The sequence below is a fragment of the Manacus candei genome, unplaced genomic scaffold, assembly GCF_025592945.1.
Source record: "Manacus candei isolate 608988 ecotype Guabito, Panama unplaced genomic scaffold, ASM2559294v1 h1tg000056l, whole genome shotgun sequence".
Lineage (NCBI taxonomy): Eukaryota > Metazoa > Chordata > Aves > Passeriformes > Pipridae > Manacus > Manacus candei.
Window position 1 is genome coordinate 11,797,660 of NW_026138104.1, and position 17,669 is coordinate 11,815,328.

The following is a 17,669-nucleotide window of genomic DNA, read 5'->3' on the forward strand; positions in this document are numbered from 1 at the left end:
GTCAGTGGTGCTTGGGTTGATACTACATCCCACTAGGGCCTCGTGTGTTGAAATGCTCCGAGGTGAAACCAGCAGTCGAGCTCCATTTGTCAGGAATAATGAACTTTGGCACATCTGCATCAGAGACAGAGCTCACCTGGCTGTGTGTATGCTGCTGTTACAAGGTTGCTCTACATCAGCAGGGTGAGAGCTCAAGTATGTACCAGCCTAAATATCCCTGTCTGCAGTCAGTGGGTTCTCTCCAAACTAGAGCTAGAGAGAGCTAGAACAAAGACTCTGTGTGGGGCTGAGTGAGCTTGTTTGAAAGTTGAAGAAATACACTAATGTCTCAAAGATAACACTGGTGCTGTCACAAGTCCTAGATTACAGTGAATTCCCTCATTAACTGAGGACGTTGATAAACTTTTATGAAGGTTTGCTGCAAGAAGAAGTCTTAGCTTTTTCTGTCTTCTCTTACTTGAACACATGCACTTAAAACCTAAGACTGAGTCAAGGAGGCTGCAGCAAGTGAACAAAAGAAAATGCTCTTTTAGTAATTACAAGAAAGGAGTTGAAAGTTACACTAAGTGCCTTTCTGCCGGAGAGCTATTTATCATCTTCAGTTTTATCCAAGGATGATACAGAGCCTCATTGCAGCAAACAGTATATCTGGAGTTAAGCCCAAGTTCTCACCAAGGAAGCAAGAGCAATTATGCACATCCCTCAACATGCTATTGGAAGATACATCAATATGGTAATGAAGGGGGTGTAGGAATAGTGTCTTATCAAGCTCCTATTTAGTTTTTAAAGCTAATTTCTCAAGTATGCACTGATGCGAAAATAGTGGCAAGTTCATGCTCCCTTTTTACTGAGGTGTAAGTTCATCTGCCATCCTGAGGAACCTTGACAGGCTTGAGATGTGAGCCTGTGCAAATACATTCAACAAGGGCCAGTGCAAGGTCCTGCATCTGAGTCAGGGAAATCCTAAGCACAAATACAGTCTGGGCACAGAACTGATGGAGAGCAGTCTTGAGGAGAAGTACTTGGGGGGGTGTTGCTTGAGGAGAAGCTCAACATGACCCAGCAATGTGCACTCACAGCCCTAAAAGCCAAATGTGCCCTGGGCTGCATCAAAAGAGGTGTGACCAGCAGGGCAAGGGAGGTTATTCTGCCCCTCTGCTCTGCTCTGGTGAGACCCCACCTGGAGTGTTGCATCCAGCTCCAGGGTATCCAACATAAGAAGTGCATAGATCTGCTGGAATGAGTCCAGAGAAGGGTAATGATGATGATCAGAGGGCTGAAGCACCTCTCCTTGTGAAGACGGGCTGAGAGAGTTGGTGTTGTTCAGCCTGGAGAAAAGAAGGCTCCAGGGAGACCTTATAGCACCTCCAGTACTTAAAGAGGGTTTACAGGAAAGCTGGAGAGGGATATTTTATGAGGGCTTGTAGTGATACTACAAGGGCTATAAATAGCTTTAAACTGAAAGAGGGTAGGGTTAGAATCATAGAATCAGCTGGGTTGGAAGGGACCTCTGAGATCATCAAGTCCAACCCTTGATCCACTACCACCGTGGTTACTAGACCATGGCACTGAGTATCACATCCAGTCTCATCTTAAAAACCTCCAGGGACGGAGAATCCACCACTTCCCCGGGCAGCCCATTCCAATGCCTGATTACCCTCTCTGTAAAGAATTTCTTCCTAATATCTAATCTAAACCTCCCCTGGCACAGCTTAAGACCATGCCCTCTTGTGTTACTGATGCTGCCTGGGAGAAGAGACCAACCCCCATCTGGCTACAACCTCCTTTCAGGGAGTTGTAGAGAGTGATGAGGTCTCCCCTGAGCCTCCTCTTCTCCAGGCTGAACAACCCCAGCTCCCTCAGCCTCTCCTCATAGGACTTGTGCTCAAGTCCCTTCACCAGCCTTGTTGCTGTTCCCTGGACCTGCTCCAGCCCCTCAATGTCCTTCCTGAACTGAGGGGCCCAGAACTGGACACAGCACTCCAGGTGTGGCCTCATCAGCACTGAGTACAGGGGAAGAATCACTTCCCTGGTCCTGTTGCCACACTGTTCCTGATCCAGGCCAGGATGCCATTGGCCTTCTTGGCCACCTGGGCACACTGCTGGCTCATGTTCAGCTTCCTATCAATCCAAACTCCCAGGTCCCTTTCTGCTTGGCTGCTTTCCAACCACTCTGTGCCCAGCCTGTAGTGCTGCAGGGGGTTGTTGTGACCAAAGTGGAGGACCCGGCACTTGGCCTTGTTGAAGAAAATCTTTACTGTGAGAGTGGTGAGACACTGTAACAGGTTGCCCAGAGAAGCTGTGGATGCCCCATCCCTGGAAGGGTTCAAGGCCAGGCTGGATGGGGCTCTGAGCAACCTGGTTTAGTGGAAGGTGTTCCTCCCCACAGCAGGGAATAGGAAATAGATGACCTTTAAAGGTCCCTTCCAAGTCAAACCATTCTGTGATTCTATGTCTTTCTTTGCAATATAATTCTCATCTGTTTACTTTTTTTCGCTAAATGCCTTTGAATTTGAGCCCACACAAAATCCTTACTTCGTTTTCTTTTTTCTTTTTTTTTTCTTATTTTCTCTCTCTTTCTAAGCTAGAGCTGCATGTAAGAAAGGATGTTATTTTCTGATTTTTGTATGTTTTTTGTATCTGTAGATGTGGAATATTCATTAAAAAAATCTACTAAAACTGGATGTGAAAAGTTGAAATTTAAAAGGTTTTGCATTTACAGTAAGAAGCCAAAATCTGCACTGATGTGAAGCAAATTAATTTCATTTCCTAATTTGAGTGGCATGATATTATGGCTTCCATAGGCTTTCTGCTTATGACGCTGCCTGTGTTAGTGCAGTGTTTTGCTTTAAAGAAGTTTTTTGCTTTCCAAGGACAATTCCAAGGAATACTGTTTGTTTGTAATTCAAGGAGCAGTTTTGCTTGGAAAGATTACAAGTTATTTTGTGCAGTATAGAGTGTAAGGGGGTTGCTTACACAGGCTGCCTGGAAAACAAAAGGCAACCTTTTACACAGAACCTTCAGGTAGTGCAAACTCTGGGGAGATCCATGTGCAGCCTTTTTACTGAGCATTGTGTTTATGTGGTCTCCCAATACCAAATTTTGTACATGAAAATCTTCTCAGAGTGATGCTCTAAATAAAAAGACAAACCTCCATTTTTAGTAATGGGCTTGACACATAGTTTAGAACTTGTAATTTTGTACTTAAATTCTGTTTTGCCTTCCTTGCGAAGAAAAAGAAATTTTTGAACGATTAGTGATATTTTATTTTACAGTATTATAAGATAATGGTAAGGTTTTCTTCAGCATTAGGGTGGCAGGCAGGAGCAAGTCACAGCTAAAGAAGAAATGCTGTATTCGGGAGTCTGGCACCTGGCCTTTTGAAATGGTTAATAGCATCAGAAAGCAAAGGCCAACTAAAATGGATTTATCACATCCAGTTGTGAGCTTGTCATAATGTATACATTCAAACTTACAACTTTTATAATAAAAGAATCTTCTTGAGACTGGATTACTGTCTTAAAATTACCACTATGGGTTTGTGAGAATAGTTTTCTTATCCATTTATACTTAATATCAAAGTAGATCAAGTCTTGATTTTAATGTGTTTCCACAGGTATATCTTGAAAGACTTTTAACTTATGCAGAGATAGATATTTGTCCAGCAAACTGGAAGCGAATTGTACTGGGGGCAATTCTGCTGGCATCCAAAGTTTGGGACGACCAGGCAGTGTGGAATGTGGATTACTGCCAGATCCTGAAAGATATCACGGTCGAAGACATGTGAGTGCGGTTTGTTTATCTTTGTCAATGAATGCCAAGATCTATGTGTATGAGGGTGACAGGAAGTTCTTTCATAAATTATATGAAGTTTGTATATTTGTGTTGATCTAAACATGGTAAATGCTGATAGATGGCATGAGGTCTGCTTGGCAGCTGCTTACATGAAAGACGTGAATTATTTGTGTTTTCTGACTGAAGTGTATTTTACCACTGGATGCTCATGCACAGTAATGAAGACAGATTTGCAGAATATTTAAATGTATGATTTGACAAAAATCCCCACGTCCAATGGGCCTGCATTTATTCACTTCAGCATCATTTATGGTCATGCTAATTTTCCATACAGACAGTAGACAAACATGTAAAGCAGGAAAAAAATTGTGATCCTAATGACCCTTAGATAATCACCCACTTATTTATTGCCGTTCTTCAAAATTGATGCTTTTGGGTTTTGAAGTTTTTTCCCTCCTGTATCCTGCTGGATTAGTTTCCAAGGTGTTAGAAATACATTGTTTTAAGTTACAAATGGGAAAAAATTCCATTTTTTAAATAGATGGCATTCTTAAGTGTGTTTTTTAACAGCATAGAGAATTCTGACATGTGGCTGGATATTCCAGACTTATTGAGGGTACATTCCAACAGCAATAGAAAAATAACTGTAATAAGAACAAATACAATTAATATCATAATGTTCACAAATACTAGAATGAGTCTTCAGTAAATAGTCTAGTGCTTTTTTGGTTTGGTGGGTTAGCAGGTGTTATATATGTTGGCTGAAGTGCCCTGGGTCTGAATCATGTGCACATTCAGGGCTGAGTGACAGGCTGTGCACATTTTCTGAGATGCCCTCACCTGAACTGGTGTGTGTGTGAGAACAGTGCTGGAAGGGCTGCGGCTGGAATTGGCACTGGGATGATGCTGGAGGTGGCTGATCCCTCAACTGCAGCTTGTGTATTCAGAGAGTGATGTTTCCAGTCTACTGGTGCACCCCTTTTTCATAAGAACCAGTAATAATAAAATTATTAAAAATATGTTTTAGTACAGTATCTACGTGTTTCAGAGCTCTTTGAAGCAGAGCTAAGTATCTGTAATGAAAACTATAGAGACTTGTCTGTGCTTTAGCTCACTTCAGTCAGGATCACAGCCAATGGAGAGAGGTTGTTGTGGATAACCCCTCTGGGAGGAGGGTAAGGAGGGAAGTACATGAGAAGAAATGTTTATGCTGACAGAATGTTTTTTGAATCTCGGTTTGCAATCTCAGAGCAGTGAAAGGCCAAGTGTTTCTGCTACAGCAGCCCTAATTTAATTTCTTAATATTTTGCTGTATGTCAGTTTTATAGCTGGTCTAAAAATGATCTGTAAGGGAAAGGTTGAATGTTAGGAGTCAGATGATGGTTTTAAATTAAGCATGCTCATGCACTGCTAGATAAGTCTTATAAATTCTGAGTAGCTGTCATTGCTCAAGCATTAGGAAAGTTATCTCTAAATCTTGTATTAACAAGAGATTTGTAATAAGGTGGGTGGTTTTTTTCCCCAAGTCAAAATGAAAAACACAATGCAAAACACTTGCATTACTGTGGTATGCTGTAGATACTTTCATTAGTTTGGGGGAAAGCTTGTTTCGAGATAGAGGTAGGAAATACCACGTAATGCCATTTCAGTATCTGTTTTAAAACATGTAAGCTACTTTAAGAATGATTGATGATGCTTCTTTTCTGACGTAGCCCAGACAGAGTGAGGTTTACAGAATAAAAGGGGGAGAGGGAGATAATAGGGACAAAAACCAAAATCAGGCCCTTTGCATTTCTGTGTGCAATATTATTCCATGCAGAATAATTTGATAATGCTTCCTTGACTGTTTGTTTCCTAAATGATTTTTCTAAATTACTTTTTCCCTTGATCCTTTTCATGCTTTTGAGTTCTTAGTAGCAGTAAGAGTCTCCCTCCATTTGCTCTTCCTCCAAGGCAATCTCATTGCTTTTAAAGTATTTATGAAGCTGGGACATGACCTGAAGTGCTGAAAAGCTTGAAGCAGAGTGGCAGGTTAGACTGTGCCATATGACAGTATTAATCAGAATGGTTACAAGTGTGAGTTTTGAAATTGCTGATTCTCAGGACTTTTCTTGAAGGCAGGTGATGAGTCATACTGTGGTAGTGTGAAAGGAAACAGAAAAAGAGGTTATTGTTTTTGACAAACACATGTGATGGTGCTACTGTTATAAGTTGCACTGGAGCTATATAACACCATTACTCACGTGGCAGACCTGTATTAACATCGACCCTCTTTCTGTGCTGCACCTAAGCCAAAGTCCTTGTCCTTAAGGTTTTTAGCTTCTTAACCTTTTCTTAAAGATTTTGGGGTTCTCACAAACTGCAGAACCAGGTACTTGGTGATCTGGTTCACGGGCTTTATGTTTAGCTCTCCCCCAGCAAAGATGTTGGTGCTTGTTGACTTGGTGCTTATATTTCTGCTGCCAGTTTTTCCAGTTTTTCCCCCTGCCCATCTGTGGTGTGCTGGATTTTTTCCTACTTTCTTATTTTTCAGGTAGTTGGTATGATGTACAGTATGATGATTTTGAAATGTCTAGCTCTAAGCAAGAGGGGGCCTTTCATTGTACTATTAAGGCAGAAGAAGAGCTCTACATCAAGATCTTCAGCTGCTGTGAATCATTCAGCATAAGTGTATCTTGCAAAACATGGTGCAGACCTTTCAGTGTTTTATAGGTCAGCATCAGTACAGTGGACTGTGCCTAAAAGCTAGTAGAGAACTTGGGAGTACTGAAATGCAGTGGGCATCTGTAGTCCTGTATGTAACTTTACATTGAATTTCTGTGTGAATTTGAGGAGTGCCCCAAGAAAGCACATGCTAAAGCAGTCTCAGGTAGGTGTATGGTGGAAGAAGGATATGGTAGTTAGTTAAATTACATTAGTTCAAATAAAAAATATTTGTGGTTTTTTTTTCCTTTCTCAGCTGGAGTTAATCTACTGACTTTCAGATCTGGGAGTTAGAGGATAGTAAGAATCTGAGGCTATGTATTTTCCTTACAGATTTGAGGGTGCTCTTCAAAAAAGGTGCAGCCAATGTCTTTCGCCATTAAAATAGGCTTTGTGTTATCCATTAATGTAGACCCTTAGGCTTAACTTGCAGAAAATACCATCTTGGCAGTATAAAAGATAATATTCTGTATTTGTTCATAGACATTTTAAAATGTAATTTTTTTATTTGGATTTTTTAAAAGCTGCAATCTTCAGCAATGTGAATTCATGCCAAAGAGTCCCTATCTAGCTTTTAGTTAGTCTTTTAATGTTAATTAATATTTATCATTATGTAAACATAGAATTTTGGCAGAGAGAGAGTGAGGATAAAGAAGGACAATGATTATGATGTAAGAGTGATATAAGAGTAAAGAGGGAGAAGAAAAATCATTCAATTTTGAAAAACTACTGTGCCAGTACTTTTTATCCTCAGATCCTTCCTCTTCTATTGCCAACTGTGCAACCTCTATTGCACATTCCTTGCACACTTACACAGCAGTCAAAATGTAACTGAAAAGCAATATCAGAGTCAATGCCTGCTGTGCAGTCACTCTGCTCTTCAGCAAACATCTTTCAGTGCCCATTTATCTTTTTTATTTCTCATATCTTGAAGTCACTGATTTAAATGTATCATATGTCCCTGCATAAATATTATGTAGGATATCTAGTTACTGTACAATTGATGAAAATTTCCATTCCTTAATTTTGTTGGTTGACTTATTTCTCAACATACTTTTTAAGGTACCGGTGTAGGTAATAACATATTGCTATACAAAAGCTTTACAGAGTGGGAGCTCAAATAAAACCTCTCTTCCTATAAGGTATTTTGACAAACACATTTGTTTTAGGTGCTGGAAAAGAAATAATCACCACTGTGAATTTTGGTTCTGCATCTAAGGGAAAAATTCATAAAAAGAGTATGCTGAAAAATTCAGGTTTCTTGTGACTAATTCTAAGTGATTGATTATGAAAGGCTGAAGGGAATAAATAAGTTCTCCAGTAATTTAGGTGTTAGAAAAATGTGCAGCATTTATAAGACATGTCTGACAAATTTAGGGCATGTGTGTGTTGTTTTGGCATAGCTGTGTGTGCAGACCCACCTAGTGGAGGTACAGCAGAAACTATGAGAACTTTTTTTTCCTGCTAGATTTTCTTTCCCAAACTGTATTAGCTAAACTGATAAAGGTGCCCCTTCCACTAGCAAAACTCTGTGCCTGGACTTGATTGGCATCACAGTAGCAGCTGCAAGGTGCAGCATCTCTCCTATTCCTCACTGGCATACGTACGCCAATAGAACTTGGTAGGGTAGGTCAAACCTTAGGCTGGGATAATTGCATCTGGCAAGAATAAGAAATGAACTTGGTTTATACTATTTGCAATTTAAAGTAAAATTACATTCTGAATGCTTAGTCTGAAACATGTCTTCACATTTATCTTCTTTCTACAGGAATGAGCTGGAACGCCAGTTTCTTGAACTGTTACAGTTCAATATTAATGTTCCCTCCAGTGTTTATGCCAAGTATTATTTTGATTTGCGTTCCCTGGCAGAAGCAAATAACCTGAGTTTTCCTTTGGAGCCCCTCAGCAGAGACAGGGCATATAAACTTGAGGTAAGACACTTTCTTTTTAAGATGCTCAGTGTTAAATATATAGGGGGATTTGGAACTTCTGCGTTGTTTCTCCCTTCTTCCATCTTTTCCCAGATACTCCCATGACATATTAGAGTATTTTGTGCCCTATTTTCATCATGGTTTTATTAGTGCCTTGAGTATTGCTGGCTGTGGGAACAGCACTTGACTGAATTTGCTTCATACCTTGTCTTGCTTTCCATTTCTTTTTCAATTGCAGTTGTCTGTATTGGCCTTGTGAAAGTACCCACAAGTTTTATCACAACCATTCACAGTCTAGTTTTGTGTGTTCATTTGGTTTCTTAAAATCGAATATCCACCTTAAAGGACAGAATATTAACAAGTGTTGCTGCAAATAGCTATTCCATGTTCTTGTTATCTGCTACTGATTCACTTCATGTGGATCCAAGCCTGTTATCTCCTGTGGTGTTTCTCTCAGTAATGGCAGAAGAGAAATGAGCACATGCCTTTAGTGAATAAATCATGAATGCTTATGAGACCTGAATATACCATATGCCAAAAGCACTATGTTGGTCTAGGCGTGTGAAATGCTGGGCACTATACAGAATACCCACAGACACAGGAGGAATTTAAATCATCAGCTAATTGTGGGCCCTTTGCAAGACTGGAATATACTTTTCCTGATTTTTCTGGTGTGTTTCTCAAGTGCATTATTGCATGAGTGTGTGCACATTTCGTTACTAATTTTGAAGATTTTCATTAGATGCTGGCCGCTTTTAACATAACACGTCTTTAATTACATAACATCTTTGCACTAGAGGTTGTTTACCTGTGGTTTAGAGTGAGCTTTGCATGCTCTGAAATTCCTAGTGCTCCTATAAAACAAGCAGGCAGTACTGTGCACATTTTTGTGGGGGGAAATGGTGCGTGGGAATGTTAATTGTCTTGTTTGTGACTTCAGTGGGAACAAGAAGTGTTGGAGAAAGAATCAAAGCAAATTTCACTAGATTTCTGATTCTTTCTAAATATTCTTTCTTAATTTCACAGGTAGCTCCAATAAGAATGTAACTTAATTCTGTGTATGGAGTGTGATCTAAGTTTGCATCAGATTTTGTTTATATTAAAGAGAATATTAAAAAAAAAATAATTTGGATTGTAATCTTAAATGAAAAAGAGGAGAGGTGATTTACTAAGGCATGGGGGTCTTGATAATAAATGCCATTTCATATCTTAAAATTAAATTAATTACTTTTTGATTTAGCACACAGTTTCTTAACACTGTCAGTCTATATCACATACAGTGTATAATAGCAAGTTACCAATGAAGGTGACAGTGATAGCTCCTAAAACCTTAGAAGAAAAGAAAAATAGGAAATGAATGTAAATACCCAGAGAATACTGGTGATTCTTCTGTACTAACTAAAGAAAAGACATATTTAAAAAGAATTAATGGAATATTTTTTCAATAAACCTGTATTATTAAAAATTTCCCCGTGTTGAGGATGCTTTGGGCTGCCAGCAGAAGTTGGCTGTAAATAACCCTGCTAGCCAGAGAATGTCTTCAGGGCAGAGAAAGAGTATCTGCTGTAAAACCAACTTGGTCTGCCACCTCCTTGCCTCTGTTCTGTGGCCAGAAGGGAGGGAACTGCCTTGTTCCCTGGCAGTACTTGGTTGTCATTAGTGTGCCCTTGAAACTACTTGACAGCATAATTTATAGCCTAGTTCCCTGAACACAGTTAAGCATTTAGCTTGCCAAGAGTTATCAAAATGCATTTGCAGCACTTCTCTAGGTCTCTTGTGTGCTGTTCAGACCAGAGTTCTCCGTTTTTAAAACAGTTGCTTGGATTGTCAAGTGGAGTAGATGCAGTACCACACAGGCTGTGATATTTTTGATACTGAGGGAAAAGCTGCAGTCTGTGATGAAAGACAGCAGCCTTTTAGCAAATGTACACATGCAGTGGAAGGATTTGCCCTGTCTGGTAAACTGAAAAGACCTTGCTCAGTCCTAAGATTTAAAGCAAGTTATTTACTGGCATGGGAGATCACAAAAGGTCTTGTATGGAGAAATGGTGATATTATTATGCTTTTTTTGCTACTTTTGCATTTTAAAGCTATTTTATGTATCTAAAGCAAGAGTGTTAGATCTGACATGCAAACACATCTGTGATAAAAAAAAAACAAACGCCTTAAGAAGACCAAGGGCAGTGCTAGTGAATACTGTTCCTCATCAAATAGAAATGTTGGAAAAGATCCATCAGCTTAAAGGTTTTATGAGACATTACAATACTTGTTAAAAATTACATTGCTTTCTCAAGCATCTGCAGTGGATGCTTTTCCTTATTGATGTTCTTACAGTTGTCGCTTAAGAAGCAGCTTTGTCTTTTAAATGACTAAATGACAGTAATTTTTTTCTTACCTTTCATTAGTCTGTGGACTAAAGCGTCCTGGAGTTGTTACACCAGTCCACCTAGTAGTCAGAAACCATTTTTACGACCCTTCTCGGGTTTTTTCCTGTTGTATGGAATCAAGCAAGTTAAAAATGGCAAATAACCTTTTATTACATCATCTAATCTGTCCACCTGCCAATGCAGTTTGTTCCAACTGGCATATGTTGTAGTGTGTTTTCTTCTTCCTTTTAATTATGTCAAATGTCAAGGCTTCCTTTCCTTCTCCTGAGGACTATTTGTTAATATGGGAGATTTTTCTGCCAAGAGGGTTTTGGATGTCCAGCCTTAATCCACTATTTTGTAATTTCCTACTCTCACACTTGGTTATTATCCCATGTGCTGAACTAAATATGAGTCAGATTATCCTCTTTGGGGTAAGTACACAAAACGTGCCTACCCTACTACTACTTGTGATCTTAGCACTGTGCTTGTTTCAAGGCTGGATTTTGTAAGAGCATTTATTAGTGCCCTCCCAGTTTAACTGTATGTTGTCTGAGCTATTTATTGTTAGGATGATACTTGAGCACATAGTTCAAACCCTTTGAAATACATGCTATATTGTCTTGGCCCTAGGAGATACAGTTCTATAGATCAAACAGACAAAAAAAAGGGAGAAAAATATGTAAGTTACAAGGAGAGAAGTGTCTTTATATCTTCAGCTTCGCAGTGTCGCAGTGACTGATTGCAGTCTTGTGTGTTTTGTATGTTCAGATCCCTCTTATCCAAGAAGCAAAGGGAAAGCAAAACAGAGCAAAACTTGCCTTCTCTTTTGTTAAGAATAACCAATTGCTTTTTCTTTCATGCTCTGTAAATTAAGAAGAACCATCATCATAACAATACATTTTCTTCATATACAACTTTTCCAGACGTGGTGCTGCCTGTCCCTGCTGTTTTCTCTGGTTTGTCAATTAGTGGAGGCTGTGCAGCACTCACAGTTGTGTGCCTTTGTGCATTCCTGGTAGTGAAGCCACAGCCAGCCATACTGCTTTCCTGCCCTACACAAACAGGCATGCAGCCCATATTTACACTACTACTAATTGCTACAACTACTACCACTACTACTACTGCCATTCCCCACCTTCTTTCACCTTGCTTGTCCCCTTCTCCAGTGACAAATTCTCATCTAGATTCACATAACTCAGTGGAGGAACTGAGTTTAGTTCTGTGTACATGTATATAATGGAAGAATATATATGTATTCATTCTAACTGATTACATATATTTCAGTCAATTCCAACAAAATTTCACTTGATGAAATAATGTTGCTGTTTTAAATAATGTTTTGATTTCATATGAGAAATGGTCCCTTGCAACTGTCAAAAAATATTTTTTTCCTAGCAATAAAAGCAGCAGAAATCAGATGACAGAAAGGTGTTTATAAACTATCTGGATATATTTTAACTGAAAGACAATAATAAATATTTACAGTTTTCTGCTTTTGTCTTGTTTCCCCATATGTTACTCTAAAGTTGATTAACTACCTTGCCCAATAGCCTCCAAATGTCAATTCTGTAAATTACTTGCAAATGAAAAGGCACCTTTAGGTTCAGAAGTGCTTTAAGTGGGAGTCACTGTGTTTCTTATGCATACGATTAATCAGCATAGCCTAGAGATGCAAAATATTAAATGCCACTTCCAAGCAAAATTTTGTTTTGTCTGACCAAGTCCCAGAACAGAAATTTTCCTGTGAAGCAGGCAATTTTGAAGTGATTACCTTCTCTGACTGTTTGATGCCTAAAGTAGTAGTCTGATTTGGCGGCAAAAAGAAGCTGAGTTCCACCTCAGTGTACCTGTCTGTCAAACCATACCTTGGGACATTATTTCATGAATAAACACTTTTGACCTATTGAATTTTAAATCTGATTGAATTGCATAAACTCTTAGTCCATTAAGTTCCTGGTTAAATTAAATAAAATGTTATTAAGCAGTTTTAAGTGAGTTAAATTATGGCCTAAAAAGCAATAGGAGTATTTGTGTTATTTTATTCTCTTGTTCTCTTCATGTGCACCATAAAGAAAACTGTGTTCAAGAGTAGTCTTAATAAAAGGAAATTCAGTTTCAACTGAAAAGTAGGAACTGGTCTCATAGTGGTGGTGGTAGTTTTTATTGGTTTGGGGTTTGGGGTTTTTTGTGTGTGTGGTTTTGGAGTTTTTGTTTGTTTCTTTAGTTTTGTTTTATTTTTTAATTTAATGATGTTTTCTGGCTGGCTTGACCAAAGCATTAGGTGACCTTGTTCTCAGATGTGAATTGTGTGCTTCTGTCATACCTGCCTCTGGTTTTTGCAGGACTATTAAAATTAAAGGACTCTTCACTGCTACAACTCACTGTGCTGTAGAAGTAAAGATCAAGAAAGAAAATGATGATCCATAGAGTCAGGCTGTTTAATTATTTGTAATGCCTTGTTTTATAATCAAACACTTGTACTGGTTTTGTTTGTACAGTACTTTTTATTAAACATCTTGAGATACCACTTGAAACCATTCCTGAGTAAATAAAAATACTGCTTTAGTTCATCTTATTTTTTAATTTGACCTTGAGTACTCCTTGCAGTGAGCTTTCTCTGCAGTTCTGCGTGTTTGATCAGCAGAGATGACATCTCTACTGATGCCAACTGTAGCCTGTCCCAGCCATATGAACTCTAATAGACAGGCTGTTTTAGGGCACAGTATATTTATGCATGTGAGGTCCATCATAAATACTTGTTTTAGACTTCACTAAAAACAGTAGGAGAAACATAAAACATTAAATCCAGTATAGTATAAAAGGAGTCAGTGCTTGAATAATGTTTGTCTCTTTCTTTAAAAGGCTTTAAAATTGCTGTGTATTTGTAATGCAAATTAAAGTATTCCGAATATGAGTTACATTTTCCTCTGGCACTATGTAGGATAGCCTGATCACACAGAAATCACCACCTGCTTCCGAAAGGCAAATAAATATTAGCTCTGGAAACAAAGCAGGGCAAGTGTTCTGCCAGAGCATTTCTCAATAGAGAAAAAAAAAATCACTATGAAACTTTTTAGAAAATAAAAAAATTAAGAGCCATCCTCTTTATAAATTCTCCAAATATGCTTACATATTCTACAATTGTTTTATTAATTTTTCTGCAATTTTTCACCAATGAAGTGCTATATATCAGTTGCCCTGTAGCAATGGATAAGCACTGTCAGCTCCCTCAGTGAGATTTGTGATGGTTAACCTGAAAAGAAAAGGCTTGGGATATGCTCTCTGAGTCCTTCGAAAGTGTAGGGCAATGCAAGTCTTTCTTTTAAGACTAATGAACTGAGAGTGAGGGTTTGGGGAGAAGCTCCTTCATGTGTTTTGCTTAATGAATTGACTTCTTGTAATTCTACCTGTATGTAGGAATCTGCATTTAGCCTTACTTTACCTGTACAGCTGTGGGCAATGCAACTGAGGGTTTTTTCGTCTCTTACAGGCCATTTCTCGCTTGTGTGAAGATAAATACAAGGACTTCAGGAAAGCTGCAAAGAAACGGTCGGTCAGTGCTGACAATCTGACTGTGGTTAGATGGTCCCCTGCGATTATCTCCTAACAGAGGAGACTGGAATATTCCTACGGACGTACTGTTTCATCCATCCATTTTTTTCAGAGTGGGCTGGGGGCGGGGGGATAAAGAAAAAAGACTTTCGATTTTTTTATTTTTAAATCTGTCAAGCTGCCTTTACAGTGCCTCCCCATTGTGTAGCACACGAGTGAAAAACCTACAGGAAGGAGAAGTGGAGAAATCCGTGTTCGGGAGAGATGATGAGCAACAGTTTTTTTCTCACTTTCACTAACAGCTTTACACTTTTTATGAGGAAACAGCAAATCAGGTGCTTGAAAGAAGAAACAAAAAAATGAAGTAGAGGCAGAAAAATATTTAAGAACTGTGCCATTTTCTATTATACTGTACTCATGAAGGGAAATGGCAGCATGAAAATAAACCATGTAGTCAGAAGACTGTGCACTAGAGGAGAAGAAGTTGGGAGATTTCCATCTTAAAGATTTCTCTTAATATCTTTTTTGTTGTTGTTGTTGTTGGGTTTTTTTGCATTCCTCATCGCTGCTTCCCAGGATAAATTCTTCCCCTTGCACAGCAGGAAATACAAAGTCTGTATTTACAGTAGCACAAGCCCCTGGATAAATAGCATTGGGTTTTTTTCACTGCACTTTTCTCTGTAAGCTGTCTTATTAGCATTATTCTTCTTAATTATTATGCATATGTTACATTTCTTGTATGCCTTTTATTGTATTTCAAAAGAGAGAACTTGACCATAGTGCTGAACCAAAAGTGTGTACAGGGATCAGAAGATCTTGGTAATTTCATGATGTATTTTATTTATAGTATACTTGGGTGTGTGTGCCTTCCTGAGTTCTTGGAATCATTTATTTTTCCGTAATATAAAGATACAGTTGTTAAAGTCTTGAGATGATGATGATGATAAGACTTGGGCCAAATCTCTGAAATTTGCAACAGATCTTGTGATCCTTTTTGCAGATTTTCATAGCATTAGAAGTTTAGCAGAATTCATTCATTTTGAGGGAGATTTTTTTTTTTGTATGGCCTGACTAGTTCATTCCTTCACCTCCAGGTCCATTGTTGCAAGCAATATTCTCGATTTTTATATGTTTACTTTAAATCAAAGTGAGTCTGTTTGTATAAAATAAAAAATAATAAAAAAAAATTGTTCTAATGAGAAGGCCTGTAGAAGAGCAGAATGGAAATCTTAACAAGGTATTTGTCACAAGGAGATTTGATTTGGAAGCTAAAATACAAGCCCTCATGTTTTTCAGCGTAGGTGCTTATAGAAATTAAAAGTAACCGAACTGTGAACATAATTTCCAACTCTGATTATTAAGCTCTTACTGTTGTTACTATTTCCCTCTTTACTGTGGCTGTTGCCCCCTTGGCAATTGAAAGAACCTTTTGTAGAAAATAACTTGTCAGTAGAAGCATATTTGCTTCGTAATGCCCCAGGGTGATTTTTTTTTTTCCCAATTTTTTTTGCACAGTTCAGAAAAATACAGCGGAAAGCTCTCAGTTCCTTTCCTTGTGACTATCACTGAAATGAATGGCAACAGACGTCCCTGATTTATGCACTACTGTTGTAACCCATAAAAGATTCCATGTTTGTTTTGTTAAGCCCTATGGGCTTGTAGCAAACCTGGGGGCCCAGAGATGCACATTTGACTCCCAGAGCGATGCTAATCAGGTGCCTCCGGGCAGAAAGGCGCCGACAGGTTTGAAGTAGTAAAACCAAACAGTTTTCTGTTAACTCTCTAATGTGATTTATGTAGTTTGAGACATGAAGGTTTCATCCATAAATTCTCCTGGTGTCCTTTGGGCCTTTAAAATAATCTAATTCTCGTCACTTCTTGTTGTGCCAATGCATCAGAACTGTGAGTATCCAAGTCCATTTTTCCCTTGAACATGGAATGTAAGGCAAGTGTTTATAACAAATTACAGCATTTGAAACCTCTTTACAGATAGTATCAAAAGGAACATTTTCAGAGCATTTGAAATTCATCCTTTATAAGCATAAATTTAGGCTTTAAAAATGTGTAAAATATTTTGATTTATCAACACTTTGCTAAACTATTTTCCATTTAACTTGATATCAGGAATATTGGTTTTATCCATTTCTGGGTGATAGAGATACGAACTTTGGATTATGTAAAGATATCAATGCATCTACTATAATTTTTGTGAAGTTTATTAAACTACTTTAAAGATTGTATAGTCTATTTATTGTATGTATGTACATACAGTCTGATACTTTAAAAAGTGGATTCCGTAAAACCTGGCTCAGTCTTGTTTAGACTATTGAATATCGTTTTAGCCTTGTGCACTGGACTCTACCTCTGTATAGGAGAATTTTCCATATTCTTAATTAGTACTGACTCTGTGATTAACTTGGTTATGTTTCTTGCACTAAGAATTAAAAAAAAAATCTGCTGTAAGTGTGGATTTTTTCTTTAGTTTTGCCATATGAATCCTCTACATTTAGATGGATGTTTCTTTCCCTCATGGTTATAGAATAATTCTTTGCTTTTTCTTTGGTTTGTTCCAGGGTTGCCAAAAATACAGTACCTGTCATTAAATCTGAATGAGTGTCTTTTGTTTGCAAGGTATTCTATACCAGGTTATTAAAAAAGAATTATTATTTAGGATTATGTTGTGTTTAGTGTAGTTTTTTAAGCATTACTGTGTGGGAAATGCCATTGCAAAGTCAGAGAATCACCCTGGATGTGAGAAGGGAGGAGAACAATATAGCATTTTAATTAACAGCACAAATACATTGTGTTTTGCTGTAAATGTTTTCTGGATAAAGGTTTTCATTATTGCTTTGGTCACCGGCTCAGAAATGAAAAGGTGTGGGAGATATAATAAACCTGTCCCTTCAAGTATCATTGTCTTAATGAATTATTTTTATATGTTGAGCCAGTGGGCCACTTGTTTGGTCATTTATGCATTGGTAATTGGATCAATATTGCATCTGTATGCAGCCCAGAGATGTTTCCCTAATTCCTCTTTCCATCTGCAGACTTGTTTATATTTGATTTACTGTTTATATTTTATTGTTTGTCAGTGATATATATCATTCTGACAGACACTGTTCCCTGGGACTTGAGAGCACTGGAGTCATGGGATAAAATACAAGAATAAAACAGTCAGATCACCTATTTCCACCTGCCACAAACCCAATCAGTCTTTCAAATGATATACGTTTTCTTTTGCTAAAAACATACAAAATCCTGATAGCAAAGTAATGGTATCCTTTTCAGTAATTGTTTTTTGTTTGGGTTTGGGTTTGTT

General features: G+C 38.2%; 1 protein-coding gene across 3 annotated transcripts in view; it reads left to right on the plus strand.

Annotated features, from left to right (window-relative positions):
* CCNY (cyclin Y) overlaps positions 1-17,026 on the plus strand; it is a 120,395-nt gene extending 103,369 nt beyond the window's left edge. For all 3 annotated transcript variants that reach the window (XM_051802490.1, XM_051802492.1, XM_051802491.1), the window contains 3 exons: positions 3,617-3,783; positions 8,267-8,429; positions 14,289-17,026. In XM_051802490.1, coding sequence (XP_051658450.1) covers positions 3,617-3,783; positions 8,267-8,429; positions 14,289-14,405 — 447 coding nt within the window. In that variant the 3' untranslated portion in view covers positions 14,406-17,026. The remainder of the gene's footprint in view (positions 1-3,616; positions 3,784-8,266; positions 8,430-14,288) is intronic.
* Positions 17,027-17,669: the final 643 nt, after the last annotated feature.